This window comes from Podarcis raffonei, chromosome 17 (assembly GCF_027172205.1).
Source record: "Podarcis raffonei isolate rPodRaf1 chromosome 17, rPodRaf1.pri, whole genome shotgun sequence".
Classification (NCBI taxonomy): domain Eukaryota; kingdom Metazoa; phylum Chordata; class Lepidosauria; order Squamata; family Lacertidae; genus Podarcis; species Podarcis raffonei.
The window spans coordinates 29,087,656-29,114,461 of record NC_070618.1 but is presented as its reverse complement, the minus strand read 5'-3'; the positions used below and the strand labels follow the sequence as shown (position 1 = coordinate 29,114,461).

The 26,806-nt window shown below is 40.8% G+C and overlaps 1 protein-coding gene across 4 annotated transcripts in view; it reads left to right on the top strand.

The window, feature by feature from the left end:
• RFX3 (regulatory factor X3) overlaps positions 1-24,927 on the top strand; it is a 125,559-nt gene extending 100,632 nt beyond the window's left edge. For 3 of the 4 annotated variants that reach the window (XM_053371172.1, XM_053371171.1, XM_053371170.1), the window contains 6 exons: positions 7,210-7,307; positions 9,157-9,306; positions 11,250-11,458; positions 13,108-13,261; positions 14,834-14,876; positions 15,779-24,927. In XM_053371172.1, coding sequence (XP_053227147.1) covers positions 7,210-7,307; positions 9,157-9,306; positions 11,250-11,458; positions 13,108-13,261; positions 14,834-14,876; positions 15,779-16,050 — 926 coding nt within the window. In that variant the 3' untranslated portion in view covers positions 16,051-24,927. The remainder of the gene's footprint in view (positions 1-7,209; positions 7,308-9,156; positions 9,307-11,249; positions 11,459-13,107; positions 13,262-14,833; positions 14,877-15,778) is intronic. The other variant, XM_053371173.1, reaches the window with a different exon arrangement.
• Positions 24,928-26,806: the final 1,879 nt, after the last annotated feature.

Here is a 26,806-nt window from a genome sequence, read left to right as displayed (position 1 = left end):
CCACAATGAGCTCTGGGCTTGGGTGCCCAATCCTCCTGCTTTGTGGCCATGGAATTCAGAAGCTTTTGTTTCTTCTTTAGAGTAATTGTAGCTTTCCCTGTCATCCCAACCTGTTGTCAGTTGAAAATAGCAAACTTCAAACCATTTGTTCTTAAACGGGTATGGTTTAACAAGCCACAGTTTAGAGTTTGGATGACATGCTAAATGGAGGTTAGTTGAAATTGGAAATAAAGGCTCCCAAACTCCCCCTCAAAGACACACCAAAGAAGCAGGAGAGAGAGAGTGCTAGCACAAGGTCCATTGCCCCTCATTCTCATCAGGAACTATGATCTATGCATGATGTCCAGATACGGTCTATGTCTATGTCAACTTTTGTTTTACACTGAATTCAGCAAGGTGAAGACCAAGCACATAGTGGCACTTGTGCAGTTGTGTAACATGTCAGGGTAATATGTAATCAGAACTGAAAAGTAGCTTTTCAGTGGCCTGGTTTTACTGACATATAACCTGATTGCACATTTGTCTCTCTGTATGGTTGGATAAGAGTTTGCTCTGGTGCCTATAGAGGAATACCGTGCTAAACATGTTAGTTGAGCATTTGAATCCACTTGAAGATATTACTTATAAAAGATTTACCGGAATTAGTTGGTTGCAAATCTTATTAGTTAACTGTATCATAAGAAAAGTGAGACTAACATTTTATTTTCCTTATTCATTTCTCTAGTCACTCAATCTTTTATTTTAAAAAGCCAGGAGTGTCTCACAGGGTAGACTCACCATCTAATTGTAAATATTACACTTCAGCTAGACAGCCATTATCAAATAGTTATACTTATGAAAATTTCCCTTTTAGACATAGAATTATTCAGATTGTTGCAGTGTAGTTTGTTCTTGTTTGGTATAGAAAGTGATTTACTTTGGGTTCTAGCAAAGCTGATTTCCATTATAAAACATTATATATGTTCTGGGCACTGTGATAAATACTTAGGAATTTATTTCCCATTAACAATAAAGGTTAACGGTTTCTGCGGGGGAGGAAATCCATATAACTGCACAAGCATTGTGTTCTTTCTGTGAACAATTATTTTGTAGTTCAGTTAGATGCACTCATGCCTCAAAGAGACCAGGAGCGAACAAAACTATTTTCTCTTGAAGGGATTATAAAAGCTACTGAGTTGTTATAGTTGTTACAAAATGTTCAGAAAAAATTCATATCCAATTTTGCAAGAACATGCTACTGCCCTTCACCTGCAAACAAGACAGAAGGAACCTTACTATTTATAACACTTGTGGCGCAAATCTGAGTGTTCTTATAAAACACAGTCTAAATGTCAATAATGCCTTCTACATTTTTCTGAAATTCAGAGAGTTGATATATGCAGATGTGTGACAATTGCTTAGCTTTTGAAACATGCAGTGAAAGCAACAGGCATGAAAGGATTTTGTTTGAAATTTGTGTAGTAGCATGGGTTGTGAAACAGAGACTCTTCTGGGTGACAATTCGACACCCTCAGAACCGTTCTTGAACAAGACAAAGCCAACCAGGTTTAATTCAGATAGCTACCAACAACTCCTCACTGGGGGCGGGGGGGGGGGCGTCAATGTTCCTTGGGTATCCTCTCACTGCTTATAGGTGGTTTTTCCAACCTTCTGCTTGTTTCCTTTGTAAAATACAAAGCCATTTTCAGTAGTAGGCAGGAATGGCAAAGGAGAACAGAGATTGATCCAAGAAAACAATTTCTGGGATATTTGAAAGTTGCATTTTAACTACCGTATTTTTCACTCTATAAGGTACACTTTTCCCTCCTAAAAAGTAAGGGGAAATGTGTGTGCATCTTATGGAGCGAATGAAGGCTACGCAGCTATCCCAGAAGCCAGAACAGCAAGAGGGATCGCTGCGCAGTGAAAGCAGCGATCCCTCTTTCGGTTCTGACTTCTGGGATAGCCCTGCGAAGCCTCTTGAGGGCAACAGGAGGAACGCTCCCCCTGCCCTGAAGAGGCTTGGCCAGAAGCTAGAACAGCAAGAGGGACCACTGCTTTCACTGCGCAGCGATCCCTCTTGCTGTTTTGCCTTCGCTTCGCTGGAGAGGCGCTGCACAGCTTTCCCTCTCTGTGCAGTGCCTCTCCAGCAAAGCGAGAGGAGAAACAGAGCCCCTTCCATTTCTCCTCCCGCTTTGCTGGAGAGGCGCTGCACAGAGAGAGAGAATATTTTTTTCTTGTTCTCCACTAAAACTAGGCGCGTCTTATGGTCGGGTGCGTCTTGTAGAGCGAAAAATACAGTGCTGATTTGCTTTCCTCTCGAATTATGAAATAGTAGTTTGAGTTCCTGTCTTAAAGATCAAAGAATCATAGTTACCTCAATCAATATTGCAGAACCCCCCCCCCCCAATTTATAAGCAAGATGGATGTGTAATGAGATCAACATTGTCAGGCAAGACTCCATCCTTCAAGGCAAATTTCTTTTTCAAAATATTGGACTGTCATACCTATTTCTTACATCAGAGGGGTCAAATGTAAGGTTGGGAAGCACTGAGAGACCCTTGAAGTGTGCCTTGGACCACATTGGCGATTCCTGCCACATTATATAAGCCACTGAACTGTCTTCAAGGGTTGGTGCCCTTGTAGGGCAATGGGTTGGTTTGCAAATTGGTGCCCTTGTAGGGCAATGGGCTGGTTTGCAAATGGCAGCAGCCTTTCTTCCTACTCTAATTGAGTGGTAACAGTGCCAACAGGGGGCGTGGTGGGGGGTGCAGTGCTTTGGCATGGAGCGGAGCGGAGCCCTGGCCATTTGCCAGATGGGGCCCCCTTGTGAAAGTGCATGGAGTAGATGGGGAAAGTCAGGCCAAGTTGCCAAGTGGTGGATGGAGGAGGGCAGTTGGTTGCATGTGGGCAGGGAGCTTAGACGGCAGGGCCTGAAACCATTTTTCAGATGTTAGTGTCCAACTGAGATGGAATTTATGACCCTTTGGTGCTGAACTCAAGTGCAGTTGACTTCTGTGGAAAGAGTACGAATGTGGCCTTTGGGTATTTGCCAGGTGGAGAGTTTGGTCCTACAGTCTATTTGAGTTTCACACTCTTGCATTTGGTCCTTTCAGGAAACTGAAGTCTTGTTAACTGAACCAAAGCTGCCATGATGGAGCATGTTTTTAAAAAAATATGTTGTTTTATTGTTGCTCTACTTCTAAACCATCTCAAAGCGAAGTGACGGCTATTAAATGTTTTAAGTAAATGAGTTTCTGATAGAAAATACTAGATTAGATTCAAAAGTACAGCATAGAAAAATGGAGAATTGTTCAGTATTGAGAGCACAGGATAGAGTGGTCCAAAAATCACTGCCTTTTGACCCTATACTGGTTTTACCCTCAATATGGTTGCCACATTTGATTCACAATAAATTCACATATGTAACTGAACCTTGCAAATGCGACAAAATATTGTCGAAAGCCATCACAAACCTCTTAGTCAATTTCCTAGGCCCCAAATACTGCTCTTTGAACACCAGAGAAGTAAATTTGTCGCCCCGTTAACGTTTTTGAACTTTTTGTTGGTTCTAGCCTTAAGTCCTATTTCTGCATTCCAAAGAAAGCGTGAGAGCTTAAGCTAGAGGGAGGGCAGAGGCACATTGGGAAGGGGGCTTGCAAGCATGTCCAGCTGAAGGTGCTTCAAAGCCCTCTCAGACTCCCCCCTCAACGAGAGATGGCTGGTGCCAAAGGAGGCCTCCCTCTGTAGTTCTGTAGATCTTCCTCTCCTACATTTCTGACCAATTGTCCGTTACCATTACAGGAAAATCTGTCAGTGTTCCTGGCTATATATTTTTTTGAAGAATACATGGCTAAAAACATTAGGGTGTTAGAATGATTAAAAACAACAACAACCCCAAACCCCTCTAAATACCGGTACATCAAAACCCAAATCCTGCAAGAGAGGTGGTTGGACTGTTAGACAACAATGGTGTGTAAGAAGGATAGTGAAATTGCACAGAAATGAAGTCAACTCTTTTGGAGAAGAGGTTGGCCCGATAACCATGTCTGAGCAGGTTTTGGGAGAGCACCAGGGCACTAGTTTTCTCATGCAAAGGGGGAGGGGCACAGGGCCAAGTCCTGCCCCCCAGCACCCTCCTGTTCCTGCATTGAGAGCCTGCCATAAGTTAGAAGGCAAAGGTCAGCAGCAACAAATCTCTTCTAGAGTCTCCCTGTGCAGTTTTTGACCCTGATTGTGCAGGGTTCTGTAGTCACCCCAGATAAACACTGTGTCCTGCAGAGTATCTTTCTTTCTAATACTTAGCTTCATAACAGCTTAAAAGAAAACAGACCGTTTTTCATATAGTTGTTACCAAAATAAACTTTTATTGTAAAGATTTGGTACAAATCTAGAGGAATTATGAAATTCAAATTGGAACTCCTTCTGAAATCTTCTGAAACCTGGAAATTCAGTTTGTGCTTTTTGTATAGTTTATTTTTGGTAGTTGGGGGGGGGACTTCTTTGTGAGTGCTAAAATCTTGATACAAATATTTTCTTGCTTTTTTGGTATCATATGTTAGTACCACTATGCAGGTACAATTTGAAATCACGTTAGAGATATTTTGTTCCGTACTCATATATGTGTGGGGCTTAAATAATCCTCAACTATCTAACATTACCTGTGTGTTTGCTTATCTTTCTTTTGCATAGACAAACACACATCTAAAAACTATTTCCCCTGCAGCGATTGAGGATAGTCGTGTCTACAGATTGTAATTTTGGTTGATTTATTTAAATATTTATATCCTGCTTTTCATCCCCAACACACACACTCCAGTTGAAATCAATTTAAAACATTAGAAAATAACTGAAGAGCAATGGAAACATGATTCCCTTATATAAGTCTGATATCTCTGTAGAAAGAAATGTGCTGTGTGTTTTAACAGACTGATTATTTCATAGGTAGGTGTTATGGAGCTGTTCAAGCCTCATTTGTAATTGAACTTCAATATGATTCATGCTATTTTAAAAGAGCACAGAGCTTTTTATGGATAACTACTATGACCGGTTTTAGTACTAGTAATTAATATTTAGCTAGTGTTTCACATTTATTTAGCACCGTGCGCTGAGGTGTTGAGGTGTGCAATTGACAGGGTGCTGCCCTTGGTCATCTACATGAGCCAGAACCTCATGCATCTTCAGAGGTGCTGTGTGTGCCTGCTCTTTCGCTCAAATGGCTCTTGTGACTTATGGCGTGTTTATGAGAGCCCCCTCCCCACAGTCTTGGAGGGGGGCATGTGAGAAGAAGGATGGAGAAGCCTGCCCTTTCCATTTTAGTCCTAGAAAGTTACACAAGTCAGACATGCAAGAAAATAGTGTTCCTGCTCTCTGTGCTAGTTAGTGAGCCATGTTGTCCTACAAGATTCCCACCTCAGATTCATTTTTTTCACAGTCACCATTCAATGGCCCATTTCTCATTCAGCTTTTTGCTGCGGGAAGAGAGCTTAGTGTTTTTTCTAAAGCTTTCTTTTTGTGCTTCTACATACACCTGCAGCAGACTGATCCATCCGCGTTATGCGTGAATGGTGTCATTTGAGCGCATCAGCAATGGCTCTTATACAGGAACATTTGGAAAAGGGGGAATGATCTGCTTACCTTATTCTTTTGACATTGCTTCTTTCAAATGTTAAAACAGTAGTTTTACTAACTCCCATATCAATGAAAGCAAATAAGATACAGGGAAAGTCAAATTTTAATTACAAAGTTCCTATCTCTTTATCCCAGTGCTAGATGTCTCAGCATATATCCTTGTTCCACTACTATTCTTAAGCCAGAAACCTACTGAAAATTTTATAAACTTCCCCTCTCTTTAATTAAGACAGTGTGCATTCTTAATTAGGGCATGACAAACAGCAAGGCAGATTCTAATGCCATTCCATGATGGGAGTTGACTCCCATTTCCATCGGTTGGGTGCATGGTTATAATTTTATAGGCAAACTGCATACTTTATGCTTTTGACTAGTTCTAGTTTATAAATGTGTCATTAGTTAAAAGTGTCTGAATTGAAATAATGAAATATGTCCCCTTGTAGGTACATAAAGAGACTCCCTGAATTGTGGTGAGACAGAAAGTGTGTGTGTTCCATAGATATTTAAAGAGTCACTGAATAGGTAGGGTTAGTTTGTGTGTGCTCACTTTAAAAACAGAGTTTTTAAATGTGTTTTAAAGCATCAATAAACTCGAAAAGCAGAGACTTTCAGTGAGGTTGACTGACATTCAAGCGACACCCAAAAATCTAACAACTGCCTGAGAATGTTAGGAGCGCTTGGTTTAAAAGAGTCACAATAAAAATTCAAATTAGAATGCATAACACAGATCTGTATTGAAACAATTAGTAGAAATACTACATAAAAATCAGATCGCATAATTGTGTCAGTACCAATCTAAAAGGTCATACTTTCCCACTCCCAGAGTGAATATCAATATTTCAGAGAAGAGTCACTGGCCTGGATCACATGTAACACTCAGCCATGATTTAGCACTGTGTGGATGAGCCATCAGGAGCTTAAGCCAAACACCAAACTCACACATTGTCCTCCTCTCAGCAGCAGGGTGACTTCTGCCAAGCTGATTCCTTTCAAAGAATCTCAGTTTAGATTTACGTACAAACTGGTGATCATAGTTTATGATAAAAGAATGCTTAGTTTCTAAACAGGACAACTTCAAATCACAAGTTACTGTTAGGTGCAAACCCAGCATTGCCATGTTGCACTGTAACTGCACAGCAGCAGCAAAATCTAGGCCTTTATCTGACAATGTACTTACAGTCTAGAGTGGATCTTGCAACTGCACATGCTGTGCAGTTAGGCAGTGATCTGTTGCTTCCCCTTCTTTAGGCCTAGTCTTTAGTGCAAGAGTGAACCTGTGAGAGAGAGCTGTACTGGTGCTGACTCCCGTGACGGAGTGTTCCTCCCCCAAAATGGTGTTTTCTTCCCATCTGAAGTGGCACAGTCAAGATAGAGGTTTACTGCCTCGGTGAGAACTGGAACCACGAACATTAGATAGTCATTGTTCGATGGCTGCAGTACTACCTTTAATTCTATGTGGGATTTATACTAATTGTTCCTATCATGGCTATCATTTGCTCCCTCGCTGTTCTCTGTAGTTGTAATAGTCAAGGACGTTGATCTTTAAATACCTACATGCCTTGACTTTTTTTCATTTGTTTTGTATTCTTTTATGCATAGGTGCCTTGACCCAAGCCATTCGCAATTTTGCAAAAAGCCTTGAAGGTTGGCTTTCCAATGCCATGAACAATATTCCACAGAGAATGATTCAAACCAAGGTAAATGCCTTCTAAACAATTTGGAACAAAAATGACATTGCAAAGACACAAATAAAACATAATTGTTAAGAGTCAATGCCAGAAGCATCTCTTTAAAGACCATGCAAAATTTAGCCTTCATTTAATTGCATTATTATTATTATTATTATTATTATTATTATTATTAGTGTCCCCCCCCCCACGTGTGATCAACTTGCACATGACCACATATATGCATGGTGCCGGGAAATAAATAAATAATTTGATTCAAACCTGGCAATGGCAGCAGAGAGCTGGAGAGTCCTTTTGGCTCGCAAGGAGACCCTTCCTGGAGCCTGAAGAGGATGTCAGGAAGGGTGGAGGAAGAGACCGGAGGCTCAGCAGGGTTTTGTTTTGGCTGCTCAGCCTCCCTGCTTAACAGCTGGTGTGCAGAGGAGCCCAGCAGCTGCCGCCCCTGCTTTCCCTCTTGTCGTTCAGCCTCCTGCTGGCCCCAGAGCTTCAACTCTCATTGTGGATGTTTCTAAATACAGTGGTACCTCGGGTTAAGTACTTAATTCATTCCGGAGGTCCGTTCTTAACCTGAAACTGTTCTTAACCTGAAGCACCACTTTAGCTAATGCGGCCTCCTGCTGCTGCCGCGCTGCCGGAGCCCGATTTCTGTTCTTATCCTGAAGCAAAGTTCTTAACCTGAAGCACTATTTCTGGGTTAGCGGAGTGTGTAACCTAAAGCGTATGTAACCTGAGGTACCACTGTACAGTATTTTTGGTATGGATTGAAGAGAGAGCGACTGAGAGGGTGTTTAAAAGGTGCTCCCCACTTTACGCATTTCACTTATACGCACGGGTGCCCAGAACATAACCCCCGGGGGGGGCACCTGTATATATTGATTTATACCCTGCCTTTTCCCCTGACAGGGACTCAAGGCAGCTTCATTATTACTGATAACATACATAGTTTTTTACAGATGTCAAAAACCAGGCGCTTTAAATGACACGGTGTTGAACACTTTATTTGCTTGTGTACTTCTTCATTGTATGCTGAAGGTCCAAGAGAGGGTCTTATGTACTTGTCAGAGAATGGGAGACGATTATATGAATTCTAGTAGAACTATCTCTCCCGGGTCTCTCCAGCTTCCATCTCCTATGCAGAGCTCTTGCCTTTCCTTTACCTGCTTCTCTGCCTTATCCCGTGAGCAGGGCAGGGAAAACCTTTTGCGATGTGTGGCTGTATTATTCTTGCACTGCTGTATGCCACAAGCATTCTCATTAGCTTACTTTCTAAGAAAAGGTTGATAGACAGGAGTGAACATGGTCTATCTCAGTGAAGATAAGTGAAAATGAAGATGAGTGAAAATAATAATAATAATAATAATAATAATAATAATAATAATAATAATAATAATAATAATTTATTATTACTATTTATACCCCGCCCATCTGGCTGAGTTTTCCCAGCCACTCTGGGCAGCTCCCAATCAAGTGTTAAAAACAGTACAGTGTTAAATATTAAAAACTTCCCTGAACAGGGCTGCCTTCAGATGTCTTTTAAAGATAGGATAGCTGCTTATTTCCTTCACATCTGAAGGGAGGGCGTTCCACAGGGTGGGTGCCACTACCGAGAAGGCCCTCTGCCTGGTTCCCTGTAACCTCACTTCTCGCAATGAGGGAACCGCCAGAAGGCCCTCGGCGCTGGATCTCAGTGTCCGGGCAGAACGATGGGGGTGGAGATGCTCCTTCAGGTATACTGGGCCGAGGCCGTTTAGGGCTTTAAAGGTCAGCACCAACACTTTGAATTGTGCTCGGAAATGTCCTGGTCTGTCTCATCTCTGTGCGTTTGTGTGCGTGAGGCTCTAGTCTTCCTTCTCCTTAGGTTGCCGCTGTAAGTGCCTTTGCTCAGACTCTGCGAAGATACACATCTCTGAATCATCTGGCTCAGGCAGCACGGGCTGTACTGCAGAACACGTCTCAAATCAACCAGATGCTCAATGACCTCAACCGTGTAGATTTTGCCAATGTCCAGGTAGGCCGAAAGTTTGCAGGAAGCATATATGACTGCTCTTGTTTCCCCTTCTCTTGTGTCTGAGTTTGCAGTGCCAGTTTCATCTACAAAAATGGCTACAAAAATGTTTCATTTCTATAGAAAAGGTATACATAACTGAAACATGTCAGCTTATAGCTCAGCCTCCTTGCAAAGAAATCATTGTGAAACATTTCTTCAGCTTGGAATCTTTGAGGTGTTCCAATCTCGTACTTTTAGAAAGCATATGGATTGTTGACAAAGTACTGGGGTGTCTCCCAGTATCAGTATCCGTGCATCTGTTGTCTATAGACAAGGATCCTCTAAGCCAAGGTCATAAGAAAATGTTTAGTAGAGCATTTGAAATGATAAGTTACTTAAAATAACCCATACACATGAGATCTGCCACCACACAGTGATCAGACTTGAGACTTGTGGGGTCATTTTTTTAGTCCTGAGATCAACCAACCAGAGCCCAGTGCAAATGACAAAAAAATAAAATTAAAGAATGTTAAGCCAAATAATTGGCTTTGATTGAGACAAATCCTTCCAATCATTCCACACACGAAACAATGCCTGGTTACTCCAGGCTTTTTTCATTTCAACAGTATAGGTTTGGGTGAGGGGAAAGTCATTGCCCCCTGCTATTAGTAAAAAATTGGGAATAAGACATCCAAGGAAATCTCCCTGAGATTTTCCTGTAGATCAGAGCTGCCATAAGCCCACCGCTAGCAGCTAAGGATGGCAAAGATTAGCATTTGCCTGTGGTTCTTCTGAAGCACTTGATATCAAATGTTAACTAAGATGTGCAGCTTTTTGCACCAGTGAGAATGACAAACTAGAACCACATTGGAATTGCAGTACAAATTACTCATAAGATTTGGCAAACTTGTCACAAATTGATCCACCAAAAGCCAGTTTAGTTCTTAAAGTTCTCACTTGAGAGCAAATGAAGACAAGTTCAGTCTCAGGCTTAGGCCTGTGGACTGTGGACAACTAAACCTTCCTGAACATTAACGTAAAAATAAGTTAGAAAGTCCATTCAGAAAGGAAGAGCACAAGCACTGCAACCAAGGGAGTGTGCCTGTGTTGGTGGAGGGAGATCTAAAGTATGACATTGCTTTTGTCTAGTGCCCCTTTTCTTCCTTGCTGGTAGTTTTAGGAGGCAGAAAGACAGTTATAGGACTGTGCTATCTGTTTTGTCCAGGAAGAAGCTGGAGATCATGTAGCTTTATATTTTTTGTAGCTATTTCTTGACTTCAAAAATGCTACCCTATAGTAAGAGTTGGAAGAAAAAAGCAGACCTTGGACAAAAAAAGGTGCAAAATGTCACTTCTTAAAATGCAGCCCTTACTTCACTTGCAAGCTCAATGTTGGGTCTCCTTCCTTTGATGCCATCCCTTCTTGAAGCATCATCAGCATTACGAGGGTTGAGGTGCAGGTGAGCAGCTCCTTAGCCTCTGCCTCACTTCCTCCCCTGGCTGCCGCAGCACAGCTGCAGCCGCCAACCTGGCCTTGTCAACTGCACATCCGCTCTTGGTCCCCATCCTTTTCTCTCTAGCTTCACGGCAGTGATGCTGTTGCTGCTGTTGCTGTTTATCACCTCTGCCTCCTCGCCTGCTTGTGAGGTTGTGTGGTTTGCTGTTTGCAGACACAGCCAGAGCTGTGTCTATGTGCTTGAAGCTGGAAATGGAGAGCAAGTGTGATGGCAGCAGTAGCAGCGCTCTCTTCCGGACTCCCTTTGTTCTGGTGCAGCACAAGCTGAGAACCTTCCCTGAGAGATGAACAGCCCTGACAAATCAGCAGCTCTGAGCCTGCTGCCAACCCTGCAGATTAAAAAACCCAAACCTGCTGACCCTTGATGTGCTCATGGGCTGCTTTCCTTCTCTGCCATCTCTAAGTTCCCATAACTGGATTCTTCTTGTGCCTTTTTTGTACTGGGACAGGAGCAGGCTTCCTGGGTGTGCCAGTGTGATGACAACATGGTGCAGAGGTTGGAAACAGATTTCAAGATGACTCTTCAGCAGCAGAGCACTCTGGAGCAGTGGGCGGCCTGGCTTGACAACGTCATGATGCAAGCACTGAAACCGTACGAAGGAAGGCCGAGTTTTCCTAAAGCAGCGCGGCAGTTTCTCTTAAAGTGGTCTTTCTACAGGTCAGTGCCTTAGGAGACTCTGAACAATTGGTGCTCGGTCACAAGCACACAGTCTCTTACCTTACTAACAACACAAGTAACCTTTGTGGCATTTACCATATATGCCGCCACCACCTAAAAAATAATGTTTGAGGGCGCTTACCACCTAAAAGTTTTTCTCAGAGGTGGAGGAGAGTAACAAAGAGAGAAACATGAGCAAGTGCAGTTACATATACTTAGGTTTTGTTGTGTTTGGGAATTATAACTTTGAAGTATTATTAACTTTTATACCTTCCTTCCTTGGAGCTATCTGATGTCTTTGTGGGTCCCCAAAATGAGTCAGTCATTGCTGAGATAATTATTAACCTCATACCTAAGATCAGAACTCAATTTTTGATATAGGTAATGTGATCCTTGTGGTTAATGAATAGGCATTGTCAATCTAGTTCTACCGTTTGTGGCAGCCACTGTAGGGTGACTTTTCTGCGGGGTGATTTTTCCAGGCTGGGCCTTTCTGTCGACTAAGCTGGCTGTAGGTTGCTTCCGTTAAAAAGGCTGTATATTAGGCATGGGACTCTATTCAGAGTTGTAATACATGGTGCTTCTAAGCACAGCACTGAGTAGCTAAAGCCATGGCTATATATTTGCTGCATCATTTTACCCATATGCCTATGATAAGTGATATTGACCCACACAATGGAAAGGACGCTGCAGGATAATTCTGGCTTTGTACACAAGCAGTAGAAGACCTCTATCATTATGTACTATATTGCACTCTGTATCCTGAACGGAGAACTAAGTATATTCTGGAATTAATGTGTGAGATGCCTAATGTGGACGACTGAGTGAAAATCGCGTAGTTATTGCCTGGCACGGAGAAGTTTGTGACTGACAACGTTGCAAGATTTGCAGTTGCAGCCCAGAAACAGAAGAATGTTCATTAAAGATATTATGGTGGACTGTAAAGTTTGATCGGCAATGTAATACAGAAACTGATTCGTGTTGGTCTATATTTTAAGATATATCTGCATACATTGGTTAACTCTGCTTTTTAACCGTGTATTTCTGCACATTCTATATAGTGTGTATAGGATGTACAATTCTTTCTGCTGGTGCTTGAAATGACCATGATGGTCATAACAACAAAAATTGAATTTGACCAAGAAAATGGATATAACAGTACAGCAAATTGTAGTTTATCATTATGCGAATAAGCCTCATGTTCACACCTTGCCCTTCTCTCTTCCACTCCAGCACAGATAAAACGAGGAAACTTTAACCATCTGTTTCCTAACTGCAGTTTATTATAATGCCCAAAAAGGACAGACTGTTTTTAGCTTAAACTATGGTTTATTAAAACACGCTGGGATCAAAGAATGGTTTGTTGTAGTTTAAGTTAACCAGAGTTCCCAGTTTGGGTGTAACAAGAAACTGTGGTTAGCTTAAATCAGGAAGCAAAAATGTTACGTCCCAACTGAGGCATTTACACATTAATGGTACCCTACTGAGCCATTTACAAATTAATAGAACTTTCTAAATGCAATGTAAATAAGCATATTTTCCTAAGTGGTTTGATTTTTCAGAATTATTTTGGATAACTTTGGAAATTAGTCAGAGGTTTCTGAAGTAATTATTGAATGATCGTATTTCCCATTTTTATTTTTATACAGCTCAATGGTTATTCGAGATTTAACCTTGCGCAGTGCTGCTAGCTTTGGTTCTTTTCATCTGATCCGTCTATTGTATGACGAATACATGTTTTACTTAGTTGAACATCGTGTTGCTCAAGCCACAGGAGAGACACCTATTGCGGTTATGGGAGAAGTAAGTCCACAGCCAGAACACTTTTCCAGCTGATAAAATTGAATTAGAAATAATTTTCTCTAAAGTGTATTCAGTTAAGAAATAAATGTGTCTTGTGGGGAATACATGGGATAATTGTTGGACTGAAATATCTTTATGTAAGATTTGGGTGTGACAGATGCAAAATCCAATTTTCAGTTGTAGTATCTAATACTTTAGTTCCTGAAACCATGCTGAATTGCTCATTCTAGTTTGTCAGAATGTATCTGTTCATGCTGAGTTTTTCCATAAGTACCAAACCTCAAAATTTGCTCTTTGAGTCTATAATTTTCCAATATCCAAAATTCATATTTGAGACCTCCGGGTATAGGTTGGTATATAAATTCTAATAATAATAATAATAATAATAATAATAATAATAATAATAATAATAATACAATTTGTGCTGTCACCCTGGCATGGCACATCAGTGAATGAAGTTAGATCATTCACATTCTTCCTTTGCTTCTTCCTAGAGTAAAGAAAGTTCTTGTTTTCCTCTCAAAATTGGTCTTTCTTATCATCCTAATAGTGATCTTCTTATTAGTTAACTCCTAATCACCCTCAGAGATTTTGTATCAAAATTGTGCAAGATGAGAACTTGAGAAAATGTGCTGCCTGCCTTTTTAATTGAAAGTAATAATAAGCCTTAAAATAGAACGCCTGCACCCTATTTGCTTACTGTGGCTTTTCTCGACATATCAAAGCTTATCCAAGGAACTTCTTGCTTGTCTTGTATACCACACAATAATTATTTCTATTTCTTGGGCTAAAATCCGCAAGAGTGTCTTGTGAGGAAAGGTGCCAAGTAGGCAAAGAGTGTGCCTTGCCTCCATTCACCAAGTGTCACAACCATTGTTGTTGCCTTTTCTGTTGTCAAATGCTTCCTTTTGAATGCTGTCATCCACTTTCTCATTCTTTCCTCCCGCTTGGTCTCAAATACTTTTTATAAGCCAGAGTCAGATTAAAAGACTTTGTGCTTTGTGTTAGTATAAACATTTCCTTACCATCCCTGACATCTTCGAACCTTGGAGAAGCCCAGAGGACTGAGGGATGAAGACCCAAAATCTGAACGTAGGGGTCAATCGCTGCTTGTGTTGTTCCTGTGGAGCCAGGGGGACGACTAGATGGGTCAAAGGATTTGACTGCAAGAGAAAATGTTCAGATAATGCTGTGTGTGTGTGTGTGTGTGTGTGTGTGATCCGAGGCCCTTCTTCATGTGCCCTCTCCACAAGAAGTTCAGAGTATCGGAGCCTGAGAAGGGGTCTTTTCCGCAGTGGCTCCTCATTTGTGGAATGTTCTGCCTGGCGACGTTAGCCTGATGCCTTCAGTAGATATCTTTAGGCGCCAGGCAGAAACATTCCTCTTATCCTCTTAAACAATCTATGGCCTTTTAAATGTGCCTGTGGGACATTGGGGGGTTTTTTGTTACTGCATTATGTATTGTTGTGTTTTTATATTGTAAACTGCACTGTAATGCTCGGGTGAAGGGCAGTATAGGAATTTTAACAATAATATTTATCTATCTATTTGTTATGCTTTCCTCCTCTGCAGTTTGGTGATTTAAATGCAGTGTCTCCTGGAAATATGGACAAAGGTCAGTAGGAAGTTTGTTCTAGATCTTGGGTTGCATCCAGAGAATTGCAAGTAGAATTTGGCTTGCGCAGTGGTGCTTTCTGAATCTCACCTCCCTGCTACAGCTCTCTTTTCTCTCCAAAAATCCATTTGGAGGATCAGATAACCCTCTGGAAATCAATAGGATTGTGGGGGGTGGGACATCTTGCATGAACAGAAATGCATTTCTCCATTGGAGACTAGGACCCCACCAAGTGGGATATCGTTATTCTTGCCTTGTTTGAAAGACAGAAATAGCAAACTGGTGGTGTTCTAGCGTCCCCTTAGAAACACCTCTCAGGGGAGTATCAGCAGTACCTTCTGCTCATACAAAGCACCACTGGATCCAGGAACAGGTGAAGTTGTGAAACGTGTGTACCGTGTAATATTTAAAACTGCTCCAGAATAATGGACAAATCAGGCTTAATGAAACCAGTATGACACAATGCTGAACCCTGTTTAAACCAGTTTAAACCCTGGTCAGAGGTTATGAGAATGAGAGATCGGTATACACTGAGATAATATAGTTCTGAAACCGGAAGTATAATAGACATGTAGATTATAGGAAATCTTGATTACCATGAAACACGGACAGAATCCGCAGTATGATAGGTAGGATGACTGAAAGTAGAATAACAGAATCATAGAATTGTCGAGTTGGGAGGGGCCTGGAGAGTCACCTAGTCCAACCCCCTGCAGTGCAGGAATAATTCAACCTGCACCTGCAAATTTAGGAAATAATTATTTGACTAACTGGGTACACGGATGCACCTGCTAGTTTGCCTCGTTATTCTTTGCCGGGGTCCCAAACTGGGAACAGTTGATACTTAGGGAAACGGTCGGGTTGCTAAACAATTCCATCTCCCAATCATCTGGCTCTTTCAGATTGCAGGATTCATGGTGGTTTTATTTGTGCAGATGAAGGTAGTGAAGTGGAAAGTGAAATGGACGAAGAGCTGGATGACTCCGGAGAGCCGCAAGCCAAGAGAGAGAAGAGTGACCTGAGCCAGGCCTTCCAGGTGGGCTGCCTGCAACCCGTCCTGGAGAGCGGAGTTCAGCAGAGCCTGCTGAGCCCCCTGCACAACGAGCACATTGTGACAGCCACGCAAACGATCAGACAATGCAGTGCCACTGGAAACACGTATACTGCAGTCTAACAGATATTAAAGCTCTTTTTTTTCCAGATTATATTAGCCCTGTTGATGTTGGGCTTATCATGGGGGAGGGGAGGGATGCAAAAAAAGAAGTCTGAAGGTCGACTGTTGTCAAATTTTATCTGTGCTTGAACATTACTTTTACTGGAGTTGTGAAATGAAATGAGTGTATGTATTTCTCCAGGTCTCTTTTGGAAAAGAAAAAAAAAATTGGTAAATACAATCATTTTACACTGGCCGCTTAATATAAAGAGTTTTCTTAGTTACAAGAGTCAAGAAGCGTTTTTGAGAAGCTTAATGTTAATGTTTTTGTCCTCTTTATAATTAAAAGTAATTTAATTTTTCATAGTTTTTACAAAATATTTTAATGTTAACTGTTAGTCATGGTGATTTCGTATAAATAGGGTTTTAATTAATTGCACTCTGAAATATCAAGAATTTTCCTCTTTGATTTACACTGGAGGCCTGCTCATTTGATAGCAGCTGCATTAAACTTGTTATAGGAAAGGCAGCTTTCATTGGACAGAACTGGAAGATGCTATTTTGATACATTTCAGAGTGTTCAGGGGTTATATTGGAAATTTTATTATGACGCTAGAGAACATAGACTGTCGTCTTTCTCAGAGGAAGAGCGATTCTCACGGTTGCAGGATAAATGAGAGCTCTGATCACATGTGGTAATAATGTGTACTTAATTCATGTACACAGGACACCATTACAGACAATGCAAGCTTCCTTTTCAAAAAAGAATCAGTTATTTGCGTACCAACTCCTCTCTTTTAAGACTACTGATTTCAGGTGCCGTCTGCCCAAGCGGCCGACTCTGTGCAACCTCCGCTGGCTTCAGTTGAGCTTGCACCAGATTTGGAGCCTGTCCTGGGGGGATGATGCACCTCGTATACACAGGGGACCACCACCCAGATGCTTTCTGCTCTTCAGTGGGACTGTTGATGCTAGAGACTGAAGCTAGAAAAAGAAAAGAAAAGCATCTCGATTATTATTTTTTAAGTGTACGTACTACTTATGCTGAACTGGACATGCAGGAAACCATTCCTTTCAGATGACTTTTTTTATTCCATGTCCTTTTCCCCGTGATAGTTCAATCTGCTGCTCTTGTTAAAGATAGTTTATAGGATGCAAGGAATGTAGCAACCTGCATTGTAACTTTGCTCAAAATAATTCCTGGTTCTTAAGTGGATTTCATTTTATACAAAAATGTTTAAAAGGCAGTGAAACTGGCACATGTCACTTGTACTTATTTCCCAATTGCGTAGAATTTGAATAGGTGGCTAGACGGACCATTGCCATTTAAGAATGTACATCAGGGATCATTGTACCTCGGCTATTACATGGTGCCTTAAACAGAACTGAAGCTAAGATTTTCTTGTTAATAACTCTTGCATTGATTCAGCAAAGTGTGCCTGTCTTCTTTCTTTCTCCCCTCCTCCCCCAAGTCCCCAAACAGTAGAAGGGCAGGTTACATAGTTTTCAAAAATCAAGATTTTCTTTATTTATTTATTAGATACACTATCCCGCTTAGAGTGACGGCATATTTCTTCTTTATAGCTGAATTTCACTTTATTACTAATCAGATTTTCTTGGTGGGGAGGGGAGTGTATGAAAAACAAAACTAGCTTTAACAATGTCAAAGGTCAACAAAATAGGTTAGCCAATTTCCAAACAAGAATTTATATATATTTCTAAACCCTTATCTACTTTTAATTTTTAAAAAGTAAAGTAAGCAAAACTTTTTAAAGCAGCATATAGTTACAATTTGTGCACATGTGGGGGGTCAGTCTGCTGTTTCATTTACTGGTTAAATCATACTATATGTGGGGTTTTTTTGTTTTGCTTTTGTCTAATGACCTGTTACAAGTATAATGGATTAAACATGTCATTGGTTGAAAATATACCTGAATTTCCTTAGTTTGATCAAAACAAACCAAAAATGAAGGAAAGCACAAAGAAAATTCACAGACTCTATAGCACAAGGCCCATGTCAAATATTCAGAGCCTTGTTTGTCATTTGTCTGAAAGACGATATTTAAGGTTAGAGTCACCACATGCTTGAACAGCAAGGAGAAATTGTTGGTATATTTATAGCACACAAGTTTGATCCTAGGTTTTTCATGTTTCAAGAATTTCTAAAGATTTACTAATTTTTTAATTTAAACATTTATACTTCTAAACCAAGCTTTATGAATTTTCTTAAAGTTGCAGAATTGGAGGCCCACTGGCAGAGCGGCCAGGCAAGATCTTGCGCCTGGTCATTCCTGCCACATTGTTTAACTTATGCTGATATGATTCCATGATCATTCTGTTTCCTCTGTTATTTAAATGTGTCCCCATCCCCCCGCTCAAAATCCATCACGTCTGTACCCCTCACCATTTTTTAAAGAAATCTAAGCTGTGATACTTACTCCCTCTCATTGTGCATTATGAAATGTTTACACTTAAATACAGTGAAATTAAATGTAAAAACAAAGAAACACTTTTCAGCATAGTTTTTTAAGGCTCTAGTAAGGAGATTAGATTTATTTACTGATAATAATCCTTTGAGATGGCAAACTTGTATGTTTTCTAATCATTGTCCTTTTCATTATTGTTGAATTTTGTTCATGCAGCGAAATGACAAAGATGCAAATTTAGTTTTCTGAGAGAGACAGGCCTTGTAAATCCTCTGTAAGTCAACTCTTTTCGCCTTCCCACCTTAGTTGATCACTGTATTCAAGGTGCCAAAAAGATCAATATATAATTTTATCTTATGTCAAGTTTTCTGATTAAAAGGTGACATTCTAGTCTGTAATGGAACCAGGTAAATAAGATGGATCTCTGCAGCCACATATTGCCCCAGATTCATCCAAAAATGCTCTGATAAGCTAATATTTGTAAAAAATGGAATACTAGTTTTGATCAATCCAAATGTGCGTATTTTTATCACTTAATTTAGTGACAGTTGATCATTTCTGCTTTTCTATTTATTGGTCTCACAAATAGGGTGAGTCCTCTGCCCTGCATTGTCCCCACAGACCCTTCCGCGTAATCATGAAGTCACATCAAGGGAGCTTTCTGACACTCAACTCTTTGTGCCTATATCCTTTCAGCATTCCTTGCAAAATGTGGCTGGGATTCCCAGACTCCCCTGCATGTGCCCAAGTGCATCTGTGCCCCTAACCCAGAGGGCTGCCCCAAGTCCCTCTTCCCACCCCAGATCCTTTGGACCTTAGATGTTGCCCCAGAATCCCCCCAACTTGCCTTGGGGAGGAAACCTCAGACCCATGGAGGGCTTTGAATCTTGGAGATGAATTTAAACAAAATCACAATTTAACCATCATTCACAACACAAATATTAATATTATGTCTTAGCACTGACATTACCAGTGCTTTTTTTCTGGGGGGACGCAGGCGTACGCATACCCCTCAACATTTTGTGAATCTAACTTTGGTCTCATTGAGGGGCGCTATTTCAATATGAGTAGGAAAATGAGAATACCTCTAAACATTTTTCTAGAAAAAAAGCATTGGACACTACTAACTCTTGATGGCATTGCAGGAGAATAGACTCATAGGATTTGTGTGGCTCCTTTCTTTAAAAGTTGGTTTAAGGAATGATAAGTTTTAAAAATAGGACTTTTTGGCTCTTGTAGAAGTAATGCAGTGATCAATGTAGACACTGCTCTGGAAACTTCCTACTCAGAGGCCAGGCCCAGTTTTCATAAGCTCTTCAGGAATGCAAAATAGTTGGTGCTGTCACTTTAAACTTACAAATGTTTGTACTGTCTTGTCGAAATTATTTGCTTTGTGCTTATTTTTGTATTACAACTTGGAATTACGACACTACTTTAGAAATGGATCACCTTTTAAAAAGTTACCAATGTGCAATGTTACCACATTTGGTTCACCGTGTGTGGTGATAATTTAAACAGGACTTGTACTAATGGTACCGTCATTCAGGAATGTACAGATCTACATACAATTTCTTTAATTTAAAACGAGGTATTTTTAAGCATCAGAAACACTTCCCTCAAATTATTTTCAGTAAAGCATTAAATAACTGCATAGTTTTCTCAAGACAAATCAGCAAGGAAATACTTAAGTTTGACTTTTAATTGCAACCTTGTTTCAATAATGGAATAATTTTATATAAGGAATACCTATAGGATTTTTTTTTAACTTTCATATAACACTAATTACGGAATATGTAACACTGATTGGTGAGAGTAGTACCCCTACGTGAAAATTGGGCCCTTATTCCTGCATTACAGGTCAGTCTCTTTTATCTATATGGTTAAAATGAGTTAAGAGGAAGGGGAATGTTAGTACTGTTGCAAGGTTGTTTGGTGACTGAAGAAAACTGGAATAGAAGCATAAATGCAGTGCTTAGTTCTAGTGATAGGAAATTATTTTGATGGTAACGCCTTGCATTAACCCTTTGAGCATTGTAAGCTAATGTGATTGGTACAAATATTTCAGAGACCGCTGGCAAGAGGAGGAGCGCCGTGGCCCCAGCCCTAACCACTATCTGAGATAATGAACACCATGCACACAGTTTCGCAGGGGAACAGGTCCCAAGAACTCTTAAGAAAATCTAAGGAGTTGTGCCCTACTTCAGAGAACTCTGAATGCTCCCCAAATCCTACTGAAGCAATTACCTTTTGGGGGGTGGCTATTTTTATTTTAAATTTTGTCATGCATAGGATTGAATCTAGCCATAGTCATTCTTCAAGTCAGTCCAGGGAAGTTTGTGGGACTTGATTTCAATAGGCCTGCTCAAAGTATGACTAAGTTAGGATCCATCCCTGGTTTGCACTTAAATAGGTGTGTCATAGGAACATTGGAAGTTGCCTTATACAGACCCAGGGGTACACCGAGCTCAGAATTGTCTATCCCAGGGTTCTTCAACCTTGATCTCTTGCTGGACCACAACTCCCATCATCCTCATCCAGCTTTGCCTGTGGTCAGGGATGATGGGAGTTGTAGTCTAACAACATCTGGGGACCTGAAGTTGATGAACACTGGTCTACCCAGCAGCTCTCCAGGGTTTGGGGCAGGGAACATTCCCAGCCCTGCCTGGATATATCAGGGATTGAAACAGACAACTTCTGCATGCAAAGCACATGGTCTGCCACTGAGTTATGGCCCTTCCCTATTAGACATTTTAAGCATCAAAGATCTGGATGCATTGTAAATGTTTTTCTCAATTTCCGTACTTGAATTTGAGGAGGGCATCTCTGCTGAATACATTTAGAATACTGCCTGCAGCAAACTAGCATTTCTGCTATTTACTGCCTACAGCAAACTAATGTTGCTACTAGTTTAGGGGGAAATTATTTGATCCAAGAAACATGAATTGAAAAGTACCTATATGTTCTTAAAATTAGATACTTAACAAGAAAATAACTTTATTTGAGAATACAGTGGTACCTCGGGTTACAGACGCTTCAGGTTACAGACTCCGCTAACCTAGAAATAGTACCTCGGGTTAAGAACTTTGCTTCAGGATGAGAACAGAAATCGTGCTCCGGCGGTGTGGCAGCAGCAGGAGGCCCCATTAGCTAAAGTGGTGCTTCAGGTTAAGAACAGTTTCAGGTTAAGAACGGACCTCCAGAACAAATTAAGTTCTTAACCCAAGGTACCACTGTAGTGGGGAAATCTTGCTAGGCTAGTATATGGGCATGTGTTAAATAGGAAATGTATCTCAGAGACCTGAATTTTGTAAGACATTTGCAGTTCAATTGCACATGCCCCCATCCTATAAACCAGGGGGGCTGGCCCATGACCCTCCAGATGTTGGGTCCCAAGTCCTATCAGCCCCAGCCATTAGGGGAGTCATTGTCCAACGAAATACGGAGGGCCACAGTTGAGACGGCCGTGCTGTAGACGGTCTCCCCCAGGGTATTGCTGTGACTATAGTCCAAGGAGCCTCTACAGGCGTTCCTGGGAGAGAACTGGGTGGAATTACAGGTGTCTTGGGATTTTGTTTTGCACCCACTGTTCAGCTGAAGGCAGGCTGCATTTTGAGAGTGGAAATGGCTTTTCTCTCCCACATTGTGAGCTCCTGTGGTGCTCAGAGAAGCCTTTGGCTGCGCACATAGTTTTCCCACCAGGCATCTAGTTTTGTTGAGCTGAAGCCTTGATTCACCCCATTTCCCCATTCCCAAGTCGGTTTGTTACTGAATGCAGAGTGGCATATTTCTAAGGAATTCCAAACTTCAGACATTGTGCAGATAAAAGTAGGCTGTGGGCGATAGAGCAGTATATGTGTTTTTTTACATAGTCGCAATTGCCAAACCAGCCCAGTCTCTAGATGCAGCCTGTGACCCCCCAAGTTATGAATCCTGTTGTAGCTGAGGCTCCACCAACCTCCCCTTGTTGCTGCTGGACTAGCCCTGCCCCAGTCACCAGGGTGCGGAGCGCCCAGCAGCTCCCAGTAGGTGGCTGGTGAGCTGCCTTTCTCTTGGAGAGTCTCCAGGAGTGCTGGCCTGCTCTCGATAGAGTTCTGCAAGATTCTTGTCCATTGGTTCAATGCATCATCACTAATAAGCAGTTTGCACTGAAGCTGTGGTTATTCTGGAAGGGACTTGGGAGCGCTATGGTTCTCTAACACAAGCCTCTAACCAGCCTTCCCTTATTCTGACAAGCTATTCAAATTAATGTATAATTAAAAATGAATGCAATACTCAAAGGGTTTATGAATTTATTATTCATAATAATTTTACTGTAAATGCTTCTCAGTTTGCATGCCTTGATCATTGCTGCTAGTGATTTTATGTGCCAGTAGAACTGAGTTTACGTTACCAATTTTACTTAATAGTTAAAGCCACTTACAAAGTGACTGCCTGGGGTCTTTTGATTGAAGTAACATGCCTTGATTTCAAAACAATTTGTGGTTGTTTTTTTAAATGATTTCTCTCTCCTCTTTTTTTTAGTTCCCTCCCTTCTTTTTCTTTTGATATATATATGAAGCCCTGAGTAATATTTGGTAAGAATGCTCAGTTCAATTGATTATGTAAAATGAAATACACCAGAATACCCATTGAATGCAAACCATCATCCTACTAAGCCTCATCTCTGTACATTTCACCAAGCACTGATGCTGGGCAGCCTTCCATACAAATCACATAGGAAACGAGTTGAAATTGCCCAGCAGCAATGCCTTGTGGATTGTGCCTTCTGTACCTAGACTTAGCGGAAATCAGGGAGATCTGGTTTAACTGCAGTGAGAACGGGATGGGGCAACAGGTTGCGATTGAGAGGGAAGCAAAACTGTCGAGCAAGACAAGTGTGTGGTCCTTTGCACTTGGTTGTGCGACACTTTTGCAATGACCAGTCAGCTTTCGTGGCCAGGTAAGAGACAAATCTTCAGCATGCATGCAAGTACTATATAAATAGGAATTATTTCATTTACTAAATTGAAATTTTAACAAGATATATGGCTTGAGTGGGTTGTCCACATAAAGATATATGTATTATTGCAAAACAGCATAGGAAGTATGGAATCCAGTATAATACTGGTTATAAAGAAGAACCCTATTTAGTACTTCTGTGTTATTTCATTACTACATTCCTATCTCCCTAAGCATCTCACATCAATAAAAGTGAGATTCAGGCCCTGTAATCAGACTTATGAACTAAAAAGACATGACATGCAAGGGAAGCGATCTTTCTGTTCTGCTGTGGCTCTTCTTTGATTGGCTCTGGCCGTCGCAGGGCAGCCAGCGAAGGAAGCCGCCTTCTTCCTGGACCAGTAGAGGAGCCAAGCCGGTCTTCCTCTGGCCCCCAAGTTCCCCCTCATCCCCCTGGCCAATTTCAGAGATCCTGGAGTTCTGCCTTTGGCTCTGCAGCCTCAGGGCAACTTTCAAAAGCAGCCTATTGAAATTCTGATATGGATTTCTTGCACAAGAAGTACAGTCCCAGGTAGTTTAGGGAATTATACCCTTACATTTTAAATCTTAATTACAGTTTCAAAGTAACCAAATAATTTTCAACTTACAGTTATCAAAAACAAAAGTCTAACCAAAGCAGGTTTCTCCTTTTATAACTTAATTTTCCCATTTGAAATTTGACTTTTTTAATAATAGCTAGTGAGGCTGTAAAAAAACAAAACAAACATTTGTGTGCCTTCTTAAAAACTTGGGGAATTTGTGCCTGTCTAATGCGGTTAAATTTAGTTCTTACCATTGCTAACTCTACTATCACTCAGGGCTTTCTTACCTTTGATATAAGTTATTTCATTGTTTTATTTTACAATTTGTTTTTGTTCTTCGTTACGTGCCATCATTTAAATTTCACTAAGTAAGTGGCAGGTCATGCTTTTCAGTCCCACAAGCACAGAAATGCAGGAAACACTCATAGAGCATATTGGATCTTTTTATTTTCAAAATTGACTGAATATATAATGTAAATGAGGTAAGCAACTTTTTGTAGATTGTATGTGTGAGATAATGTAATGTTCTTTTCCAGTTTTTGGATTACAGTTGAATATACTTTTTAATTATTTAAAGAAAACATCTTTACAGAATAACGTGATGGGTTTTGTATAATGTATTTGATTTTGTAAATACGTATTTCCTGATGTGATTTTTGTGAAAATGCTAAATCTTTTAGTATATCATGTCCTCTCAAAATTGGCAGGAGCTAAATAATAGTTTGTGGGCAATTTGTATTGTGTACTGTACAATAACTGGGGAACTTTTATAATTATAAAAATATATATTAACTTTTAGTGTGTTGTTTAAACAAATGACTGGAACATACTAAAGATAGTAGGATTTTTCTGAATATTTCAGACTTGAACTCAGGCTAGCTTTCTTGTGTTTTTCAAAACAAAATTGTGTCTTGTCTTTTAAAATCAATAAATTTGTTTTCTTGTTACAAATATATTTCAAATGTTTCCATTTTTATAGAGGGGTACGGCATCACAATGGTTTATAACAATATAAAAACCTAAAACTAAACTTCGAAATCAAAAAAGTTTAGAACAAGTTAACAAGTTCAAAATAATAATAATAAAGGAAAGTTAAAAGCAAAAATAAATTTAAAACAAAACATTAAGTAGACCATTGGGGGGGGGTGTCATGCTAGTTCTGCTTCAGCAAAACTTGTTCTTCTATATGCTTGGTAATTCTACTTTTAACACTAGTTTTCCCAGAATAGGCATTAAACTAGCAGGTATATAATTCCCCCAATTCCTCCTGGATTGCTTTTTAAAATATTGGTATTACATTCTTACCAGTCCTCGGGTACAGAGGCTGATCTTGGAGACATCTTTTTGTTGGAAGATCACAAGTTTTACATTTGAGTTGTTAAGGGTGGATGACATCCCAGCCCCAGTGATTTGTCAGTTTTTAATTTGTCAGGAAGCCCTAGAACTTGACCTAGTATCTCCATTCAATTGTCCTTTGTCTCAGCTCCTCAGATTCCCTTCCCATGAAAGCGCCACATCTGCTGCTGCGAAGACATATGCAGAGAGTTCTTGCAGCTTCTTTGCAATCTCCTTTTCCTCATCCAAAGGTCCAACCACTCCCTCGCTAGTGCAAGTACCGTATTTTTCGCTCTATATGAGGCACCGGACCATAGGAGGGGGAGAACAGGGAAAAAAAATCTTCCCCTCTCTGCTCAGTGCCCCTTCAGCGAAGCGGCAGGAGAAACAGAGCCCCTTCCATTTCTCCTCCCGCTTTGCTGAAGGGGTGCTGCGTAGAGAGGGAAAACGGTGCAGCGCCTCTCCAGAGAAGTGTGCACCGACCCCTCTCGCTCTCCAGGCTTCAGGCGGCTATCCGCAAGCCTTCGGAGCGCAGTGGGAACTCCTGCACTCCGAAGGCTTGCGGATAGCTGCCTGAAGCCTCCGGGAGCCTCCGGGGGCTTCAGGCGGCTTCAGCGAAAGCAACGCATAGCCTCCAGGGGGAGTTCTCCCTCTGCACTTCGGAGACTTCGCGTTGCTATCGCTGAAGCCAAGGAGCCTGCATTCGCTCCATAAGAAGCACACACATTTCCCCTTAATTTTTGAAGGGGAAACAAGTGCGTCTTATACAGTGAAAAATACGGTATTTAGTTTCTAACATTAATTCATGCATCTAATGTTAATTCAATATTCTTTTGTATGTGCTCTGTAGGATTATGTTTTACTTTGCCACTTTTCAGCAGTTTATCTCCGACACTGTAGAAAATTGGGAAAGTGCCATAATATCTTGTTCTGAACTCATACAAGTAATCTAAATGCTAACTGGATCACAGCAGAATAACAGAGCAATCCTTTTCTTGGGCGTGCAGTGTTAGCGCCTTATTCATTGTTATGAAACATTTGAAAACCATGTAGCACTATGGAGTTGCGAGGTCTTTTGAAGAAGCAAAACACTTGTTAATAGGAATATCTGACATGTATTCTTGATCCGCATGGATTAAAGCCACAACTGAAAGTTCAGTCACACAGTCTGCACTACTGCCTATTAAATTTAAGCTTTTGGAACTTCTAACTAATAAATTCCTAAGACTATGAAAGATGAATAAATAGGTCTTTTGTAAAATGTTAACAGAAGATGTAGATCTACGCAGTCCATCCATGAATTTTAATAAATGGAAATAACTGCAGCCAGAGTGCTTGGGTTTAACCCAGTTTAGTACCACTGAAGTGAGCAAGTCTAAACTGACTGGTTGCAATCCTGTACCAGCTTAGTGGACATATATTCATCTGAACTCAGTAGAGCTTCCTTCTGCATAAATGTGAATTGGACTAGGCTTCCTACCCCCAGGACTTTAGCCC